The 19,257-nt window shown below is 39.1% G+C and overlaps 2 protein-coding genes across 4 annotated transcripts; one reads left to right on the top strand and one right to left on the bottom strand.

Annotated features, from left to right (window-relative positions):
* Positions 1-1,837: 1,837 nt before the first annotated feature.
* Positions 1,838-14,803, bottom strand: stk33 (serine/threonine kinase 33). 2 transcript variants are annotated; one of them, XM_077589807.1, is made up of 14 exons: positions 14,737-14,803; positions 8,680-8,784; positions 7,321-7,434; positions 7,107-7,211; positions 6,894-7,032; positions 6,671-6,753; positions 5,566-5,653; positions 5,315-5,390; positions 4,718-4,830; positions 4,495-4,580; positions 4,358-4,430; positions 3,506-3,648; positions 2,937-3,014; positions 1,838-2,326 (listed from the first exon to the last, which is right to left on the bottom strand). In XM_077589807.1, the coding sequence occupies exons 2-14, from the start codon at positions 8,782-8,784 to the stop codon at positions 2,198-2,200; spliced, it is 1,332 nt and encodes a 443-aa protein (XP_077445933.1). In that variant the 5' UTR covers positions 14,737-14,803; the 3' UTR covers positions 1,838-2,197. The 2 variants fall into 2 exon arrangements, with proteins under 2 accessions (XP_077445933.1, XP_077445934.1); XM_077589808.1 differs by lacking the exon at positions 14,737-14,803 and adding an exon at positions 14,434-14,566.
* Positions 14,804-16,223: 1,420 nt separating this feature from the next.
* On the top strand, positions 16,224-18,433 carry LOC144068557 (uncharacterized). Of its 2 annotated transcripts, none has more exons than XM_077593178.1 (3): positions 16,224-16,336; positions 16,560-16,604; positions 17,305-18,433. In XM_077593178.1, exons 2-3 carry the CDS (start codon positions 16,565-16,567, stop codon positions 17,997-17,999), a joined length of 735 nt encoding a protein of 244 aa, XP_077449304.1. In that variant the 5' UTR covers positions 16,224-16,336; positions 16,560-16,564; the 3' UTR covers positions 18,000-18,433. The 2 variants fall into 2 exon arrangements, with proteins under 2 accessions (XP_077449304.1, XP_077449295.1); XM_077593169.1 differs by having other exon boundaries at positions 17,284-18,433.
* Positions 18,434-19,257: the final 824 nt, after the last annotated feature.

Below are 19,257 nucleotides of genomic sequence, written 5' to 3'. Positions count from 1 at the left end.
GTATACCACAGGGTCACCGTTACCTTAGCATTTGATGGTTTGTATTCTCCAAACCTTTCATGGGAATCAATTAAAATGTAGTGAGCAGAGAAGTATAACAACTTTGAACATTGTGGATTTCCAAGAAATTTGTTTAACAAGATCCTTGTTCTTTCAACACAAGACAAAAAGGCCCCACTGCTGGCATTCATTCACTTCCGAGATGCAAATGGGTGGATTTGAAATTCAGCCTCTGTGTGTTCTGCTTGGCTACTTTAATGTTGTATCTATGCGAGGGATTATTCTCTCTACGGTGGAAAAAACCTGTGCTTGAATAGAAGCGCCCTCAAAGTAGCTCTGGCTGTTTTCAATGGCCTCCAAACAAGATTAGAGCCGCGGTTCCCTCAGTCCCAATCCTCTGCATTCACACAGAGCAGAACCAGCCTGTGTGACAGACAGTTTTTCTGTTTTGACACCGAGCGGGAGCTTCTGATGCTTTATAGGCGGTTTGAAATTGAGAGGTCACAGCATCATCCGCTGCAGTCTTTGGAATCTCGTCTTCGTTCAACATCCCAGTATTTGGCCCTTTTGTGTCATGAAAAGGAAATTGTTCATGATTTACTACACAAATACACCGGCTAATAGGTAGAGACATTCAAATTCTTACTGGGACTAATTTGAGTGGGAGATTTTATAGATGCAGTTGTGTTTTTGAGATCTTTTTGAAATGGGTGTTTAGGACTCATGGTAAAAATATAAAGGTACTCTACAATAGAACGACATTTATTGAAACATTTCAGAAATGACCACCCAGTGAAAATTCAGGGTCAATGTAACCCAATTTAGCAGGTTAGGCACGATCAAATCAAAATTGACAAAAACAGACAAAAAATAATAAGTAGCATCATCTTTTAGATAGGCTGTTTTGTTTTCTGTGAAATGTCTGCAACAATATTGCCTAAATTGGTATTTATTGTTTATTGGTTTGTATTTAATCGATCGTAATATGGACAAATATACTAACAAAGTCCAAAATTGATATTTTATTAAAATAAACAGGCACCCCTGTTGCTTAAAAAGTATTGTTTACTAAAATTTACTTAGTTTACTTATATTTCTGCATATGTATATTCATAATTTGATTTTTTTGTAATTATGAAAAAATAATATAAACATTTAATATGTAAATTACTTTAACAATTGAATTAAATTTTCAACTTATAACTTTTTACTGACTGATCGATTGGTTGATTGATTGATTTTGATTGACTGACTGTGAAATTTGACCTGCAAATGCCATTAATTTTTCTTTTTTTATGTGATCTTGAATGGTATTAAATTTCAGACGTTGAAACTTGCAAAAACCCTGTTAAACAAAGCTTTTTTAAATTAAAAAAAATCTTAACTTTTAATAATAGGTGGTCAAACATTTTCACTCGACTACAATAATGTGTTTTCTTCCTTCTGAAAAAAAAGTAATTTATGTGTTAAAGTGTAGGAGCTTCCCTAATATGTATAATTTTTACAGTGTAATAATGTCTCCTTAATACAAAGAATATGAAGTTATGTTAACTTTGGGATGAGCTACTGCGAGCCCTGGATCGGACGTTTAAAACCGTCAACGGCAAGCAAAGAGTGCGCACATAGAAGTGTTCTTTCAGCCGCCACCACTGACAGTTGTTGTATTTTTCTGTATGTGCAAAGCATATTTGGATACCTAAAAGAGTGTCTGTATTGTTTGGGCAGCCTAGCAACGGCTGGTGGTGGAAAAGTCAACATTTGCGCAGCCGACGAGGCCCTTTGGCAAAAATAGGAGACATTCTGGGTTCACACAGTAGATATCAAGTGTAGCATCAGGTACACCTGTAATGTAGTATATTTATTTTGTGACCAAAACATTAGAAACAGCTCTCAGTATGAGACAGATGTGTCGTCTGCATTGTACAGTTAATTGTTAAATGCAATAGCTCTCAGAATGGAGAATTTGTATTGGTGTACTATATAAAAAAAGTGTCCAGTTTGAGCAGAGTACTGTTTTTTTTGGCATGGCCATCACCAATGTATCCCTACTCACTCCCATCTTATTGCACTTTTTTCACTTCCCTGCTTAGACCACGTATCATTAAATAGAGGAAACACAATCTATTTTCTTTAGTTTCTTCTTTTTGCCAGGCACACTTGTGCCATCAGTCTTGTTTTGACAGTCACTCACAATCAGTCATACTTTTAGAGGAGGTGGAGGAGATCTCTGTCCGTTTTGATGGGGGGCCGGTGCCGCTTTCTTCACTGAGGTCTTGCGCTGGGACTTGTGCGGGATCAAAGACTGTGAGCGGGGTTTCACCCCAGTCTGCGGGCATGAGAGTCAGATTACAAAATACAACTGTCAAATACATTCATTTAAAAAAAAGGGAAAATTAAAATAACAGGACAGGCATGACTTTGCTGCTTCATTGATTGACTTAGTTTGCCACCATCTAGTGGTGAAAATGTGACCCCACAACATAGGTATGAATGAGGCTTTTTTTTCCCTTTGACCTCATTAAGCCTCATATTTTCCAATGATTGGTGTTTTCAAAATTTATGTGAATAGTAGTACTTCGTAAATGTTACAATGTATATTGTATCATAGTACAAAAACAAATCTTCAGTTGTTGGCAACTTAAATTGGCCATTCAGTGTGATTAATTTGACTAAATAACAACAAATGTGTAGAAAATGTTATTTTTAAACAACATTTGGTCTAAATGATCTCAAAAACACAGATGTGCATATATAAAAGACAATGACAGGCAATTATGTTTATCATGTTTTGCTAGGGTGTCAGTAAAGGAAAAGAAAACCACCTTAATCATTCATTTTATTCATTCTACCCCAGCTGACTTTGGGCGAAAGCCAGACTAACTAAAACTGATTTGATCTAAAGACAAAAAGAGGTTTAAAAAAGTGGTCCAACATACGTGTGGTGTGATGGGATGGACAGGGGCCCCAGAAGTGATTTTTCCTTTGTCCTGATGTTGGCCGTTGCCCTCTTTATTCTGAAAAGCAGCAAAGCCATACATCAAAAACAACAAAATATCAATTCATAATTTCCGACATAAAAAAACAGCCCCTATATGTGTGTAACTTTCATCAAGAGGTAGTATTGTCCTATTAATATGAGGATTGTGACATCAAGGTAAAAAATATTCACTAAACAATCCTCCATTTTCACGTTTATCAGTTGGATCCAACTTCATGCTGCAAACACACACTTTAAATACTTGCGCATAAAGTTTGTCCTCTCGTGTAGTTTTTCCACTTTGAAAAGAAATTTCCGTTTTATCTGCTTATGTACCTGTCGCCAGTGGGAAAGTGACAAATTATGTTTACGAATTGGAACTGCTAAGCACAGGGTCCTTTATCATCAGAATGTAAAATGTGTACGCTGCCAACTAAAACGCAAATCCCTTTTTAATAGAAATTTGATATCATGTTTACATGAGGGCCATACAGATCCTCAGTAAGGAAATGAATGAATGCAAAGTACCACTTGGCTGGATGTAGACGGCACACAGAGAGAGTCGCAGAGCTCGGCGTGGTTCAAACCGTTGCTTTCGACCTCTGGCAACAATGACCAAGACTCAGGGGGGGCACGGGAAAGGTCCACGGGGAATCCTGGTTCCTGCGTACCTGTCGTCAATGCACGATAACACGCCCTTGAAACTCTTCTTTGTTTAGGATAACTTTGCTACTCTTTTTCCTCCTATAATTACAAGTTTATCCTCCTATTTTCACTTGGAAATAAAAAAATAATGATTCTTAGTAGGACTGGGCAACAGTTAAACGTTTTAATCACGATCAACAATGTGGCATTCTTGAGATTCATTGCATTGCCACACAAATAAATCGATAATCATTTCAAAAGTAGAATATACAGTAGTAATAGTCACACCCAAATGTGTCCTGTCCTATCCTTGTTTTCCTCTAGGATTTTTTCAGCAGCGGGGGTAGAAATGAATTAAAAATTAAAAAAATATTTTTAAATTATTCTAAATCTATATGTATGTGGTTTTCTGTCTCTTTTTGCGTCCTATGGTTGACCCTTTGAGGGTGGATGGTATGGAAGATGAATGAATGAATAGATGTATATAGTGGTATTTTTACTAATGAAATTAATTTGTTGCAGAAGTGGAACTTTTTTGTGAGTCGCATTTTACATGTAAATTCCCTAATCTGTTTGAAGGTAGGAGGAGGAAGACAAATGTTTGGCAGCTGAGAAAACGTATATACGTAAACACACAACTTAACAAAGTGAAATTATGTAAAATTTGGTGAAATATCTATACTATACTACTATGGTTGCTATGGCAAAGTGTGATATCAATTCAAATGATCTTACTCTTCTCCTGTTGGTGGAAGTTGTGCATCATCTCCAGGGCGTTGAGAGGCAATGCGGGTGTGCTGGTGTCACCCTGTTACACAGTCACCCGTAAGTGCTCTGCATTCAAATGTGGCAAGAAGGTTCAGGTGTCTTACTGTAATCCACGGGTTGTCCCGCAACTGATTAGCGGACATGCGGTAAGCGGGGTTCTCTTTCAGGAGGCACGTCACTACCGTTTTGGCTGTTGACAAAGTCATGTCATTCGAGGCATGTCAAGCAGTTTCTCCGTGATGCAAATGTTTCCCTCTTACTGGAAGCCCGGTGCATTACATTTTGCTTGTGGGTGTTTAGTAGATGCAATGTGATATAAACTGTCACCTGCATCACTGACTGCGTCCCAGATGGGTGAAAAAAATTGAACTCCTATTGTTCTAATCTCCTTAAGTCGGTTTTCTTTTGATTTGGACACAAATGGAGGCTCCCCACACAGCCTGTTGGAGGTTGCAAATAGAAATGATGTATAGTTTATGTTAGAACAAATGGCATGTATGTCAGTTACAGTTAAGCCTATAACTGTTCAAACTCAGACCAAATAATGTAATAAAGTAATTACTTTAACCCTTAGAGCTACTAAGGCATGCTACAAAAAGTGACTTAAAAATGGTAGCAGATCACATTTGACACAAATCTATCATAAAAGTGGCAGAAAGGCTTAAAATTGAAATGCCAATTTGTCTTCATCCCCTAGGTGCCTTAGCCCTGCCCACCCAAAAAATCTCAAACCAGGCCTAAATCTCAAATCAAAGCTAGAATAAACTGCAGATTTTTGTCTCTGTACCAATGACAGCGCTAATTACCCAGTCCAATTTGACAGGGCAATAAGAAAAAAGTGTGTCAAATTTACAGATATTTTCACTATGCATGGATTTGAACTCCAAATTGTCAAAAAAAAGACAAAAATCAGCATATACTTACAAAATATACATAATAACGCCTACGCTCCACATATCACACCAGTGTGTGTAACCACGTTGGCTCATCATTTCAGGAGCTATAATTAGGAACATGGAATCATTTTAGAATGACAATATCACATTTACAACCCCAGCTAATTAAGTCTCAGCTTCAGGCCCCCCAGCGGGGGAATCAAAGAGGGCCGACAGCAGACACCCACACCGCGCCGTGCTTGCAATCATCATCACTATAAGACCATACAGCGGTCATACCCATATAGATTGGAGTCCCGCAAACGTCCGACAGAATGCTATCACTGCCGACACCATATGTCTTCACTGATAAACCAAAGTCTGCAACCTGGTTGGAGGGGGATAAAAACAACATCATCTCATTGTTCCATCGGGATCTGAAATTCCATTCAAATAATTAATTGTAAAACTGGCCCTTTAAATGTCACTTTTTCATTTTGCGGATATTCTGGAACTTTTTAATGGGAATTTTGGTTGAATGTGTTATTGGAAATGAATGGAGCTGTTTAAAATGTATGGGAAGTTTTGATGCAATTCTAGCAGAATACACCTTGATTTGTTGACTGTATGATTGAATGCGGGTTGTATTTTGAAAATTTGAAATAGTTAATATTTTGACATTGAGAATGAATGGGCTTGTTTGTCAAAATAGCTGCACACAAAAAGGTGTCAATTGGACAAAGCAGGTCAGCTATGTAACGCATCAAAAACGTGGACATAAAAATGTATATTACTATACTGAAATATACAGCAGTTATTGACAATTTAAAATAATTTTAAAAATGGAACTGTTATCCACATACATTTTGGGTCATATACACCACATTTTTATAGGATTTGTTTATTGGGTTTTTTTGTGTATGTCTGTGTGTGTGTGTGTGTGTGTGTGTGTGTGTGTGTGTGTGTGTGTGTGTGTGTGTGTGTGTGTGTTTCTTAATTAACCAAAACAGTCACTTGCCCTTTCAAGCGATTTTTCTTAAATGAAAGCAACACCTACACAAAATAAAATATAAATTTAAGAAGAAAAAACAGAAGCATTTAGAACTTTGATCATGTAATTTAAGAACACAAAGAAAACAAGTCTTCCTCCCCAAATTGACATGTTTAGCTATATAACGCCACCGAGCTTCCTTTCAAGCTGCACGCCACATATTGCATAGCATGCTGAGCTCAGCTGGCGTTTTGTTTTAAGATACTGCTGCTTTACTTTTAGTCAGGTGTTGGAGACCGGAGGGAGCCTGTCCTAATGAGATATAGTTATCGCTAAATATAGTCCAAATGGTGGGCGAAAAATACTCTAACACAGGAGGAGATGGAAACTGCGGTAAAATAATTGTCACCTTACCTTAATGTCAAGCTTGCCATTGTAGTCATCAAGAGAATTCTTCACCAAAATATTCTCGAGTTTCAAATCCCGATGCATTATATCTGTAATATGAAGTTAAATTAGGATGCAGACTTATGTGATATTTAAGATCCATGTGCATTCTGGGCTTGAAGCACTATTAACCAACAGTAGTGAGCGACCATTGAGTTCAACGAATCTTATAGAGACAAGGGTGTGTTACTTTTTCTGTGAAGGTAGGTGATGGCATGCGCTAAGCATCCGATGATGTGTCTCGCCTCCTCTTCTGGAAAGAAGCGTTTCTGCTTTAACACCTGCTTCAATTCACCGCCAACACACAGCTCAGTGATCAAATATGTCATCTAGGACGGAGCATAGATGGAGCTCACTCCCCGAAAATGGAAATGAACAACATGGACAGGACGGCTAGGCTTACCTGAGCGGTTTCGTAGATCTCCTCTAGACGAAGTATGTGTGGGTGATCCACTTGTTTGAGTATTTTGATTTCTTGCTCCAGCATTTTGATTTTATTACTCCCCGGCTGAAAGAACACACAATGACTAATGTCACAGTGAAATCTTCCTAGAATTCTGTTTAAAAGACTACTTTTGAATGGGTTAAACCACTTTCAAGCTATTCCAAACAATCACCTCTGCTTTGCAAACCGTCTTGATGGCCCATTGGGTCTGCGTTCGAATCTGTGTGGCTTCATACACCACGCCATAACTTCCGTGGCCCAACTTCTTTCCAAATATGTAGTAATCCTTTATGTAGGAGGAAAAATTCAAATGTATCATCTCCGATTGCTTAAAGGGAAAGGCAACACCTAAAAAAAATTGTTCACGTGAAAGATGCTTGTGCCGTATTTTTCGGACTATAAGTCGCACCGGGTATAAGTCATGTCGGGACAAAGGATGCATAATTAAAAAGGAAAAAAAAACATTTACAAGTCACACTGGAGTACAAATCGTTTTATGGAGGAGCATTTTTTTACTTGATCAGACACAAAGAACAGTAAAGTAATAATAGCAAAATGGAGGACAACGGGCTAAATAGGCATCTGTTAACGTAACATATTAAGTTTTTCAGATAACTATTGCCTAAATAACATAACAGGCCGTCAGAGTGAAGAAAATACCAGAAAATACCAGCGTATAAATCGCGGGCCTGCCAAACTTATGGTCAGGAAAATATGATATTTAAGTATGTATATTGCAAATTTTGTAAACTAGTGATGATGGAGAAAATCCATTGAAAAAAACTTAGAAGATGCCATTTCTGGAGAATTCTTTGCTCTCTCCCGTGGGTCACTTCCTGTACAGTTTCTATCACCTTTTGGGAGGCCTGTGAGCTAGTCCACATAGTCTGATCATCATCTCAGGAGACTTTAATCTTACATCACTCTCCACAACCCTACCCACATTCTGCCAGTTTGTGGACTGTTATTTATTTATATTGCCATATTTTTCTAAGTTTTGTCTATGGTGCGGTGGCAAGTGAATTTCCCCCATGAGAAATGAAAAAAGTACTATTCTTTTCAAACATAGAGTAGTGCCGTATTGATAAAATGTCTGTCCCCGGGTGACCACTCACTGGAAATACTGGCGTTTCACCACTCGTACGTATCATAAAAATGAAATGTTGTGCTTTTCTCAATTTATCAAGATTATTTCTGTCCCTCAAAGACTTATAATTGAGGATCATGAAACCATTTTGCACATTCTGAATGCGTCGTCTCATTATTTTTATCATTTTTGGAACTACAGAATACAGTCATTGCTATTCAAATTACGATGAGTTTGCGTCTGCAGTCGCTTTCAATCTCAGGTCTAATTAACTCACTCATTATCTGTGTGCACGCAAGGCTAACCAAAAGCACTTTGTGTGCGTCGAATACGAGTGAGCTACTGTACAAAGCGTCCAAATGAACTTTCCATACATAACGGTTTATGCCGCGGGTGTAACAAGTGTGTGAGCGTGACAGATTTATGTACGAAATCTCCCGTCACCTCCACGTCTCCGTCGCCGATCAGTCGAATGTGAGGCACCTCCCTCTCTGAGGTGATCTTGGGCCCTGTGCTTTTTCCTACGCCACTGAATGCTGCCTCTGCCATCTAGAGATAGGGGAGCAAAAAAAAGAGCTGTTATTTTTCTTTGCCGTGCTCTAATTGACCAATAATAGCTATTTGCTTTGCTAATCAGTTCGAAAAGACAATGGAAAAAGAACATATTTTTTCAAATAGTGCTATTATCATCTCAAAATTGTATTTTTGTGTTGATTGGATGAAAATATGACTATTGTGCCATGTGGAAATAAGCACGGGTAAAAGTGATGATGACATATGGAATATTCATTCATTCGTACCGCTTAAGCTGGATGGGGTGCTGGAGCCAACCCAGTCAACTGTGGGTAGTATTACCTTGAATTGGTTGCCAGCCAATGGAAGGGCACAAGGAGGCGGACGTGCTAACCATTCTGTTTAGAGCACATGTGTCAAAGTGGCAGGCCGGGGGCCAAATCTGGCCCGCCGCATCATTTTGTGTGGCCCGGGAAAGTAAGTCATGAGTGCCGACTTTCTGTTTTAGGATCAAATTAAAATGAAGAGTATAGATGTATATTAAATTTCCTGATTTTCCGCCTTTTAAATCAATAATTGAAATTTTTTAATCCATTTTTTCTGTGTTTTTAGTTCAAAAATTATTTTGTGGAATCTAAAAATATATTTAAAAAAAGCTCAAATAAACATTGTTTTAGATCTATAAAAAGCTAAATATTCGGGGCTTTTAATCCAGTTCTTTTAATCCATTTATTTAAAAAAATCTAAATATTATATCTAAAATGGTCCGGCCCACATGAAATCGAGTTGACGTTAACGCGGCCCGCGAACCAACCCGAGTCTGACACTCTTGATTTAAAGGATTTAATGCGAGTAACTGAAATTAACTTCTATAGATTTGTCTTATACTATAGAATAGTATGCAACATGCAACATTCTGACGGCCCAATGGGGCGAGTGGTTAGTGCGTCGGCCTCACAGCTCTGGGATCCTGGGTTCAAATCCAGGTCGGTCCACATGTGTGGAGTTTGCATGTTCTCCCGGGGTTGCATGGGTTTCTTCCGGATACTCCGCTTTCCTCCCACATTCCAAAAAACATGGATGGTAGGCTGATTGGACACCCTAAATTGCCCTTAGGTACAGGTGTGAATGTGCGTGGTTGTCCGTCTCCTTGTGCCATGCAATAGGCTGGCCCGCCTCTGGCCCAGAGACAGCTGGGATTGGCTCCAGCACCCCCCGCGACCCTAATGAGGATAAAGCGGTTCCGAAAATGAGATGAGATACAACATTCTTGAAATGGCGTTGTTAATGAAAAGAGTACGTCTGAATTAATCTAAGACTTGATACGTTAGGTGTAGCTTGTCATTTTTTAATCATTCGTCTATGACCAAACTGCTGTCTCCGGTCGAGCCCGTATTAACTTGAAGCGCAATTTAACCACCTTGAAGAACAGTCTCTGTAGCCAAATTAAATGTAAAGCAATTATCAAGCGATGACTAGGCGCAATGAAGTGGATCCGCCACACGCACAGCAATTAATTATTAACAAGGAAGCTGTGTCTTTAACCTCTTCACTCTGGTGCATCATTTTGGCCCTGACAGGGTTCTAATAACAGGCTTGTCTTTCCCATTATCTCCTGTCCATTTTCACATCAAAATGATTGTGACAGCCTCTGGAAATTCCAATCACCAGCATCATATCTCATTTGCCGAAGGTAGATGCGTGTGACGAGTGTATCAGTGGGGAGGTGAAGTCGAGAGCAGGTAGGTCCTGGCTACTTCCGCTCTTGGCGCTTTTCACCCAGATCCGCCGTCAGACTGAAGTCGGCTCTAATCATTCAGAATTTCCCACCGGACCTCCACCGATAATGTTATTTGGAGCGTCTCAACTTACACGTAAGATGAAAAATGTGTTCAATGATAGGCTAATGGATTGTGAGGGACAGCTTTTGACCAATCCAGTGTCATTTTCCTGGTTTAACTGTTATGCCACTTGTTTTATGTTTTTAACGGGAAGATGAAATGCTTTTTCTCTAAAAGATATATACTACATGAATGGAATAAAAGTTAACTATTATATTAGTACTTGTGGGCTTTTTCTTTAATCGGACATTGGTCAATATTGATAGCCGATATATTACCGTAGCTATTATTTTCACTCTGTGGGTGATATCTTTCTATTAAAGGTCGAACAATATATCGACCGGCCGATAGATGGGAGTTTTTCGGCTGAAATTAACCAATAAACAGCCGATATAACAGGTTAACTTGTATGATCACTGTTTGGTGATCTTTGTTAATTGTAATTTTGCACCAACGCGTGGGAAGCGGTACAACAGAATTAGCAGGGGAAAAAAATCTATTATATAAATTTATAAAATGAGTGTTTCAGTTGTCAGGGTGGTCCGGTGTCTTGAGTGGTTAGCACGTTGGTCTCACAGCTCTGGGGTCCTGTGTTCAAATTCAGGCCGGCCGGTCCACCTGTGTGGAGTTTGCATGTTTCCCCCAAGCCTGCATGGGTTTTCTACGGCAGATTGGATGCTCTAAATTGCCCCTAGGTATGGGTTTGAGTGTGAATGCTTTGTCCGTCTGCTTGTGCCCTGCGATTGGCTGGCCACCAATACAGGGCGTCCCCCGCCTCTGGCCCAAGTTAGCTGGGATAGACTCCAGCACCCCCCACAACCCTAGTGAGGATAAAGCGGTTCAGAAAATGAATGAATGTTTCAGTTGTTTTTCATAATCAACGTGCTTTAAAGTGTATTCATTTATTTTCTGTACCGCTTAGCCTTCAGGTAGTTGCAGGTGTGCTGGAGCCTATCCAACATTTATGTTCAAATATATTTCCTACATGAAGACAAATGTTTTTGTTGCAATTTATTTTAAAAAAATCATGATACAAGTAGATCAATACGAAAGAATTGTTTCTACTAATAGCAGATTTTTCTTTGAGGGGTAAAACCAAAAAAATAATGATGCAAAGAATTTGTGGCGCGCCCAGACGGCTCCAGCTGAGGGGCTGTCTCATCTCCAGTTCCGGCAGCAAGTAATTAGAGCCAATGCTTCATTCAAGTCTAGTCCATACTCTCTTTCCATCATCCCGTCAGACAGCAAAGTCTGCTTATTTACACGAGGCGCAGTTTGGACCAAAAAAAGGCGTTGAGCTAGGTTACGCTTGGTGAGCTCGAAACATTGTCAGCGCACACAGTGTCACATTGGAACAATAGACCGTGAATTTACAAAGGTTAGCCTTGATTGTCTGACTTTCCGTCCCCATCAACTCCAGATTATTCATATTTACTTTTTGACCATGATTTAGAACGTTGCTAGGCAAATCAGAGTGGAAAAAAAATACTTATTATCTACACATACAGTGAAATACTAAAAAAAAAAGTAATTTTGCGATGAGCGGTGTAATGTTTATTTTGATGATTTCTTTAGTAATTTTAGACGGGAAAAGATTTTACATGATGGATTTTGTTAATGACAAAAAAACTGGCATTTAATTAATCAGGGGTCTGTGTACTTTTTATCCTCACTGTAATTGATCAATCTCACCATATCAAAATTCAGCACTGATCCCATCTGGCATATGGAAATGAAAGTGTAATCTGAAACCAGCTAGAGCAAGTGCATTTCAATCTCAGTCACATTATTGAGCTAACACTTTAATTATTGTACAGACTCTCTTGAGGTTTGTTTTCTTTAATAGTTGAACGCATTTGGTTCGAGCGACACTTGGGCTGTAAAGCAGCAGCCGCTAAAATACAGCCGCGACATCAAACAAAGTCCTATCGCTGCAATTAACGTGTAAGCTCAATCAATTTTGTTGGAGTCCAAAAGTTACATTTTCCAAATGTGGAACTTAATCATTTATTGACAGCTCGGCTTTGATGACAAATGATAAACTTCACCGTCCTAATGAAGCGTGGAATTACATTACCTGATGAGGCAAGAAATTGCATGTTTAGAATGCAAATATAGCACTCGTCTTCGTCACCGAGTGATGAGGTGAAACCTAATATCACGCGGGCAGATTATCAAAGCTCCTCGACTAAATCTGATACGGACAGGAAGGAACGCCCAAGTGCCAGACGCGTCTAAGGAAAATGCAACGGACACTCCATAAGGTAAACTGTTTCCATTACAATACTTCATTACATGACATCGTCCGATCTTGTAAAAAAATGTCCATACATCACTGCTCTGGAGTCCTGGGTTCAAATCCAGGTCAGTCCACCTGTGTGGGTTTCCTCCGGGTACTCCGGTTTCCTCCCACTTTCCAAAAAACATGCATGGTTGGCTTATTGGACACTCTAAATTGCCCCTGGGTATGAGTGTGAGCGTGAATAGTTGTCCTGCAATCGGCTGGGATAGGCTCCAGCACCCCCGTGACCCGAGTGAGGATAAAGTGGTCCAGAAAATGAATGAATGAATCACCCAAACATTGAATATAATAGTTATCCAACTAAAACGGCTATATTTGTATGGTAGCCGCTCTTTAAAAAAAAAGTCCATAAATTGTCACGATATTTAGTTTGACCTTTCATAAATGCCCATGATTTTCTACTGGATTTAAAAAAGACATCTTGTTGGTTTGAATGTACACATTCTAATGAGGTTTTAGTTTCCAGTCAGAGTTCACAGGAAGATTTAAACTATGAAATTGATTGGCTGCAATATTTTGAGCTAGATCATTCATTTAGCCTTTTTTATTCCTTGTTAATTGATTGGTTTGCATTTTAATTTCATTTTACTTGTTATCAAGTCTAGAACTGTTCAGAAATCCCTCCATTCAGACGGAACTGTCCATCAGGATACTATACTCATTAACATGTCTGGTGATGTGCTTGGTTTGCTTTGCAAAGCATCCCCATCATCAGTGAAAATTATCTACCGCAGTCGATGGAAGCCGATGGCTTGAAGCTTGGATGCGACAGAAAACTAAGACTAATTCATCTCTATCCTCTGTGAGTGAGTCTTAAAACCTGAGTTTTTTTGACTTGGGGTTCCATCCCAGGTCCACACTGTGTGGAGTTTGCATGTTCTCCCCGGGCCTACATGGGTTTTCTCCAGGTGCTACAGTTTTCTCCCATATCTCAAACACATGCAGGGTAGGCTGGTTGAACACTCTAAATTGCCCCTAGGTACAAGTGTCAGCGTGAATGGTTATCCATCTCCCCGTGCCCTGCGATTGGCTGTCCACCGATTTAGGGTGTCGCATGCCCGGTGTCCGTAGTTAGCTGTGATATGCTCCGGCACCCCCCGCAACCCTTGTGAGGATAAGCGGTTCAGAAAGTGAGTGAATTGAGTCCCTGATGCCAAGTCTCTTCCTCGTAGAACTCCCCGTTTCTAGTGGCCATGTTTGCAAAGTGTCATCTGGCATGAAAACATGCTTTTGCCAAAAGGGAAGCGAAAGATCAACTTGTGCCATTTGCTCAGAGCCCTCCACATGTTGCTGGGAGATAAGGCCCAACAAATTCAAATTCTTTTTTTTTCCTCTCTCATTGGTTTAATCCCGGTTAAAGCCAATCTGTGCCCTCAGCCTTTGGGATGTCTGGAGAAATGTGGGCAGTAGCAGAAACAAGTCCAATTGGGTTGCAGTGAGTGACAAGCTATTGAGAAGTCAGCACATTTCCAACAAGTCAATCCACAGCAGCAGCAGCAGCAGCTTCTGTTATTATAAATCATTCAAAGTGTCGGAACTCACCCTGTCAAAAGTCCTGCACTCCGTAGAGTCGCATTAATCAGCCAGTTAGCGTACATGTTCTTTCACATTTTAAGTCAACCTAAAGAGAATATGTAATGTAATATCCCTCTTTGGAACTCTTAAGGCAATAACGGGTGCTTTAGCTGGTGCACGTCGTCATGGCAACGAGTCCCGATGCAGAACAAACGCATGTTCCAGGGCACTTGCAAGTTTGAAAGAAAGCATTTGTGTACGCACATACTGCCGTCAAACGTGACAAAGTCAACAGAGGGTGTTTTAAAGAATGCCATAAAGGCAACTTACCTTGTGAAAATTTTCATTTTTGAAAGACTTCAAAAGCGAAATAGTGGAGGACGACGGAATGCAAGAGGGACAAAAAGTCGTCTTGGCTAAGGGGGCATCAAAAAGATGGCTTACGCCGCCCTCAAGTGGGAAATCCGTGTACTGCTAGTGTCATGCTGTGCCACGACGAACCTTTTTTTTCAGTTTTGAGTTGGTCACGAGTCGCCACCTCGCGGATTTCATTGAAACCGCAAGTATTTACTTTCATAAGGGTCTCCTTTTCTCTTGTTGCCATTGACGGCGATGAACGTCCAATACATATTAATTGGGAGAGTTGACATCGAATGTACGCGTAGGAAAATTTGCTGGAGGGACAAACTACTTTAAACACACAACAGATCGCAGGCAGTGAAAGAGTTAAAAGGAACAGACAAAACTAACTCGTTAATTGGCTGCCATTGACGGCGATGAATGTGCAATTCATTTGGAGCTAGACATGCATTTTGACAAGGATTTATTTAGAAAAAAAATGCTAAATACATTCATTCATTCATTTTCTGAAACGCATATTCTCACAAGGATGATGAACTTAAAAACAATAATAAAAAAACATTTCTATCTAAAAGTATGAAGAGCTGAAAAAAATCTTCCTTGCATGAAGGTTTTGTTTTTCTACAGAAAAGGAAATATTCAATTTACATTGTTGTAATGTGTATTTGTATTGTGACTTATTTTTGTGTAACAGTAGTCCTCCAAATTGGATTCATTATGATTCTGTGTGTCAGTTGTTTTGATTGGTGTATGATAGAAAATGATCCATATTTGATAAACGTCCATTTATTTCCATTTAAATTACTCAGGAGAACAAATTGTGGCCCATGAACCTTGTAAAAACGAATTTTCCGGACACATTTATAGATTAGCATTTTTAAAATCCATATTAAAAACACTTTAAAAACAAAAAATAGCTGTGAGAGGATGGTAACATGCAGCTGACTCTATCGTAATGATGCCTCAGCTCAGGCCTTCCTGGGTGAAGTTTGCATGTTCTCCCCATGCCTGTGTGGGCTTTCTCCAGGTACTCCGATTTCCTTCCAACATTTGCATTTGCATTGTTGCTTGTCTTATGTGCCCTGTCATTGTCCATGTCATGCCCATTGTCAGCTGGGATAGGCTCCAGCACCCTTACAAGCCTCACGAGCAATACTAATAAACTATAATTCTATTTTATCATAATGTGAATTATTTTACCAATATGGGGCAATTGTTTACGGTATCACAGAAACGTACAAGGTCGTATCAATGAATTAAATGGATCTTATTCTGTGTGGCAAGTGTGCAAGAAAAAAATAACTTAACGTATCATCGTAATGATGACATTATGTGGGCAGTTCAAAATTGCTTTAATCAAAAGTATGTTGATTATGTTTACAAAGATGGGATGATGTCACTGAGTGTTTATGTCTCCACTCTATTAGGATATACTGTCACATGTATTGATCGAGTGTGTGGCCGCAAATTAAGAGTGCATGTAGTCGAAATGTCAGAATGTGGAAAATTACCATATTACCTGATTGCAGATTGTGAAATAATTTGATAAAGAAGTCTCTCAAGGTGTTAGGTAAGGCGTATGTAGAAAAAATAAAATTTGCTCACATTGAAAGAGATGGACGTCCAATACATATAAACTGGCTCAGCTGGTTTGGACGTCCGCCATCAATAGCAGCCAATAAATAAGTTAAATGAGTGTGACAAACATATGTGGCACCTGGCAAGAATATTGTTACCATGTCTAAATCATGCAAAAGTGATTTTTTAGTAAGTTACATATTTCTTTCTTTTAGATAAAATGGATGGCCAAGGTGACGGGGACCACAACGGTCCGAACCGTAAGTGCTTTAACCCTTTTGTACACAAATTATGATTTATATTACTTACTATATTATTATATGACTTAGTATATATATTATATGAATGAAATGGTTATATTAGTATTTATACTACGTGTACTGCGCCACAATTTTGAAATAGACCATCTATATTGAAGGCGCGCCTTATAATTTGATGCGTCTTATAGTGTGTACACGTTTTCAGATTTAACAAGTAAAGGATTGAGTTTATGCACTTAGAGAAGGTGAAGAAATTCAATCATTCATCATCCGACAGCCGTTTCTGGCCGTGTGCGGTCAATTGGTCGCCGGTCTTTTGGTCGCCGTCTTTTGGTCGCCGGTCTTTTGGTCGCGGTCTTTTGGTCGTGGTCTTTTGGTCGCCCAGACCACGACAACGGGCAACCAAAAGATCGGCGACCAAAAGACCGGTGACCAATCGACCGTGTACCGTTTCTGGCCACCATAAAAAAAATTCAACTCTCTACATTGCACGGTTTGGACAAATGTAGCGAGAGAATCTTAACATACACACACGCACACACATAAATTTCAGATTATAGAACAGGTCTTAAATGCCAACTCTTAAGTATCTGTCCACTTCAATGGCCACTGTACATCCGTGTTTCTCAGTATTATGCATCGTCAAAGTGATATCAAGAGACTGCAATCGTATTCACAGGCTACCGCACCTCCATTCCAGTTGGAGATCTTCCACCCACTGACGACAGCGATGAGGAGGTCGATGACGACGACGACCGCGACGATGTCGGCGATGAGGACGAGGACATGGAATCTGTTTTCCTCATGCATTTGTTTGTCAATCAATACATGCAATTCTTTGTAAACCCGCGAGTGCAACTACCGCCGGCCAACAGCGACAACGGAAACCACATGAGCGAAAGCCCTAACGCCGACGACATCGCCGACCGCCAAGAAGAGTCGGACGTCCCGGTCACGTCCGACGCCGAGTCGAGGGTGGAGGAAGACCCTCAGCCGGGACCGTCGAGGAACAGGTGCGGAGAGGGCGACGAGGACGAGGACGAAATGAGGAGCAGTAGCAAATATTTTCGCTGGTGGCACGAGTTCGACAACAGCTCCGACGGCAGCACTGACTTGGATAATGACGAACAAGACCCCGCACCATGCGCCACTAAGAAAAGGTCGCGAGATGACCTGGACGGCAATTTAAGACTACAGGGTGATCTGTCCCACATGACTATGAGCGCCCATCACACTCACAGCACCAAAAAAGCCAACGATGAAAGAAGTCTCTCCAAAGTGGGAGACTTTCAGTCAGAGTGCGCAGAGGACCCCCTCCTAACGTACGCCGATGAAAAGGCCAGAGAAAACTACGACAAAGATAACAAGTGTGGTAAAAAACGATTCAAAAGATGAAAACGCAAAAACTGCAGATGTTGACTTCGCTTTAGAGTTACTTTTCATTGAGACAGAATTACGATGTTGACTTTTGAAATGTATACTTAACTTTCAAGGTCAATCTTTGTTCAAGATTTGGTTTGTTTTTTTGTCATTTTTTTAAATCTACGTCAACTGCATTTAGAGTGCTTCCATATAGATTGTTTTTATCTAAAAATTTCACTGGACATGCAAAATATCAGGATGGGGTCCCTAAAACATAAACAACTGTTTTTCTTTTATAACTCAAAAGGCATTGATTGATATTAGGTATTGCAAATACCATAGTGAATTTCAAAGACTATAAGAATATTTGAATGTTGTTGTTTTGTGTCATTATAAATTCTGGCACACTCACCCTCAGTCCCAATTTAAAATGTAAATATGTATACATGGTCTTTTTTAAGAAACAAAACTTGACTATACATGGTCTTTTTTTAAAGAAAAAAAGCCGTACTTTATGTATAGTACTTTTTAAGAAAAAAAGCCTTACTATACATGGTCATTATTTTATTGAAGAAAGCCTTACTATACATGGTCTTGTTTCTAAGAAAAAAAGCCTTTATTTACATGGTCATTTTTTTAATTGAAAAAAGCTTTACTATACATGGTCATTTTTTATTGAAGAAAGCCTTAATATACATGGTCGTTTTTTAAAGAAAAAAGCCTTACTATACATGGTCATTTTTTTTCTAGAAAAAAAATCTTACTATACATGGTCGTTTTTTAAGAAAAAAGCCTTACTATACATGGTCATTTTTTTCTAGAAAAAAAATCTTACTATACATGGTCGTTTTTTAAGAAAAAAGCCATACTATACATGGTCATTTTTCTCCAGAAAAAAAAATCTTACTATACATGGTCATTTTTAAGGAAAAAGCCTTACTATACATGGTTGTTTTTTTAAGGAAAAAAAGCCTTACTATAAATGGTCGTTTTTGGAAAAAAAAAGCCTTACTATACATGGTCGTTTTTTAAGAAAAAAGCCTTACTATACTTGGTCGTTTTTTAAGAAAAAAAGCCTTACTATACATGGTCATTTTTTAAAGAAAAAATCCTTAGTATATATGGTCATTTTTTTCTAGAAAAAAAATCTTAATATACATGGTCATTTTTAAAGAAAAAAGCCTTACTATACATAGTCGTTTTTTAAGAAAAAAAGCCTTACTATACATGGTTGTTTTTTTAGGGAAAAAAAAGCCTTACTATACATGGTCGTTTTTTAAGAAAAAAAAAG

Source organism: Stigmatopora argus, chromosome 2 (assembly GCF_051989625.1).
Source record: "Stigmatopora argus isolate UIUO_Sarg chromosome 2, RoL_Sarg_1.0, whole genome shotgun sequence".
In the NCBI taxonomy this organism is placed as follows: Eukaryota; Metazoa; Chordata; class Actinopteri; order Syngnathiformes; family Syngnathidae; genus Stigmatopora; species Stigmatopora argus.
This window is presented reverse-complemented; position numbering and strand designations above follow the sequence as displayed.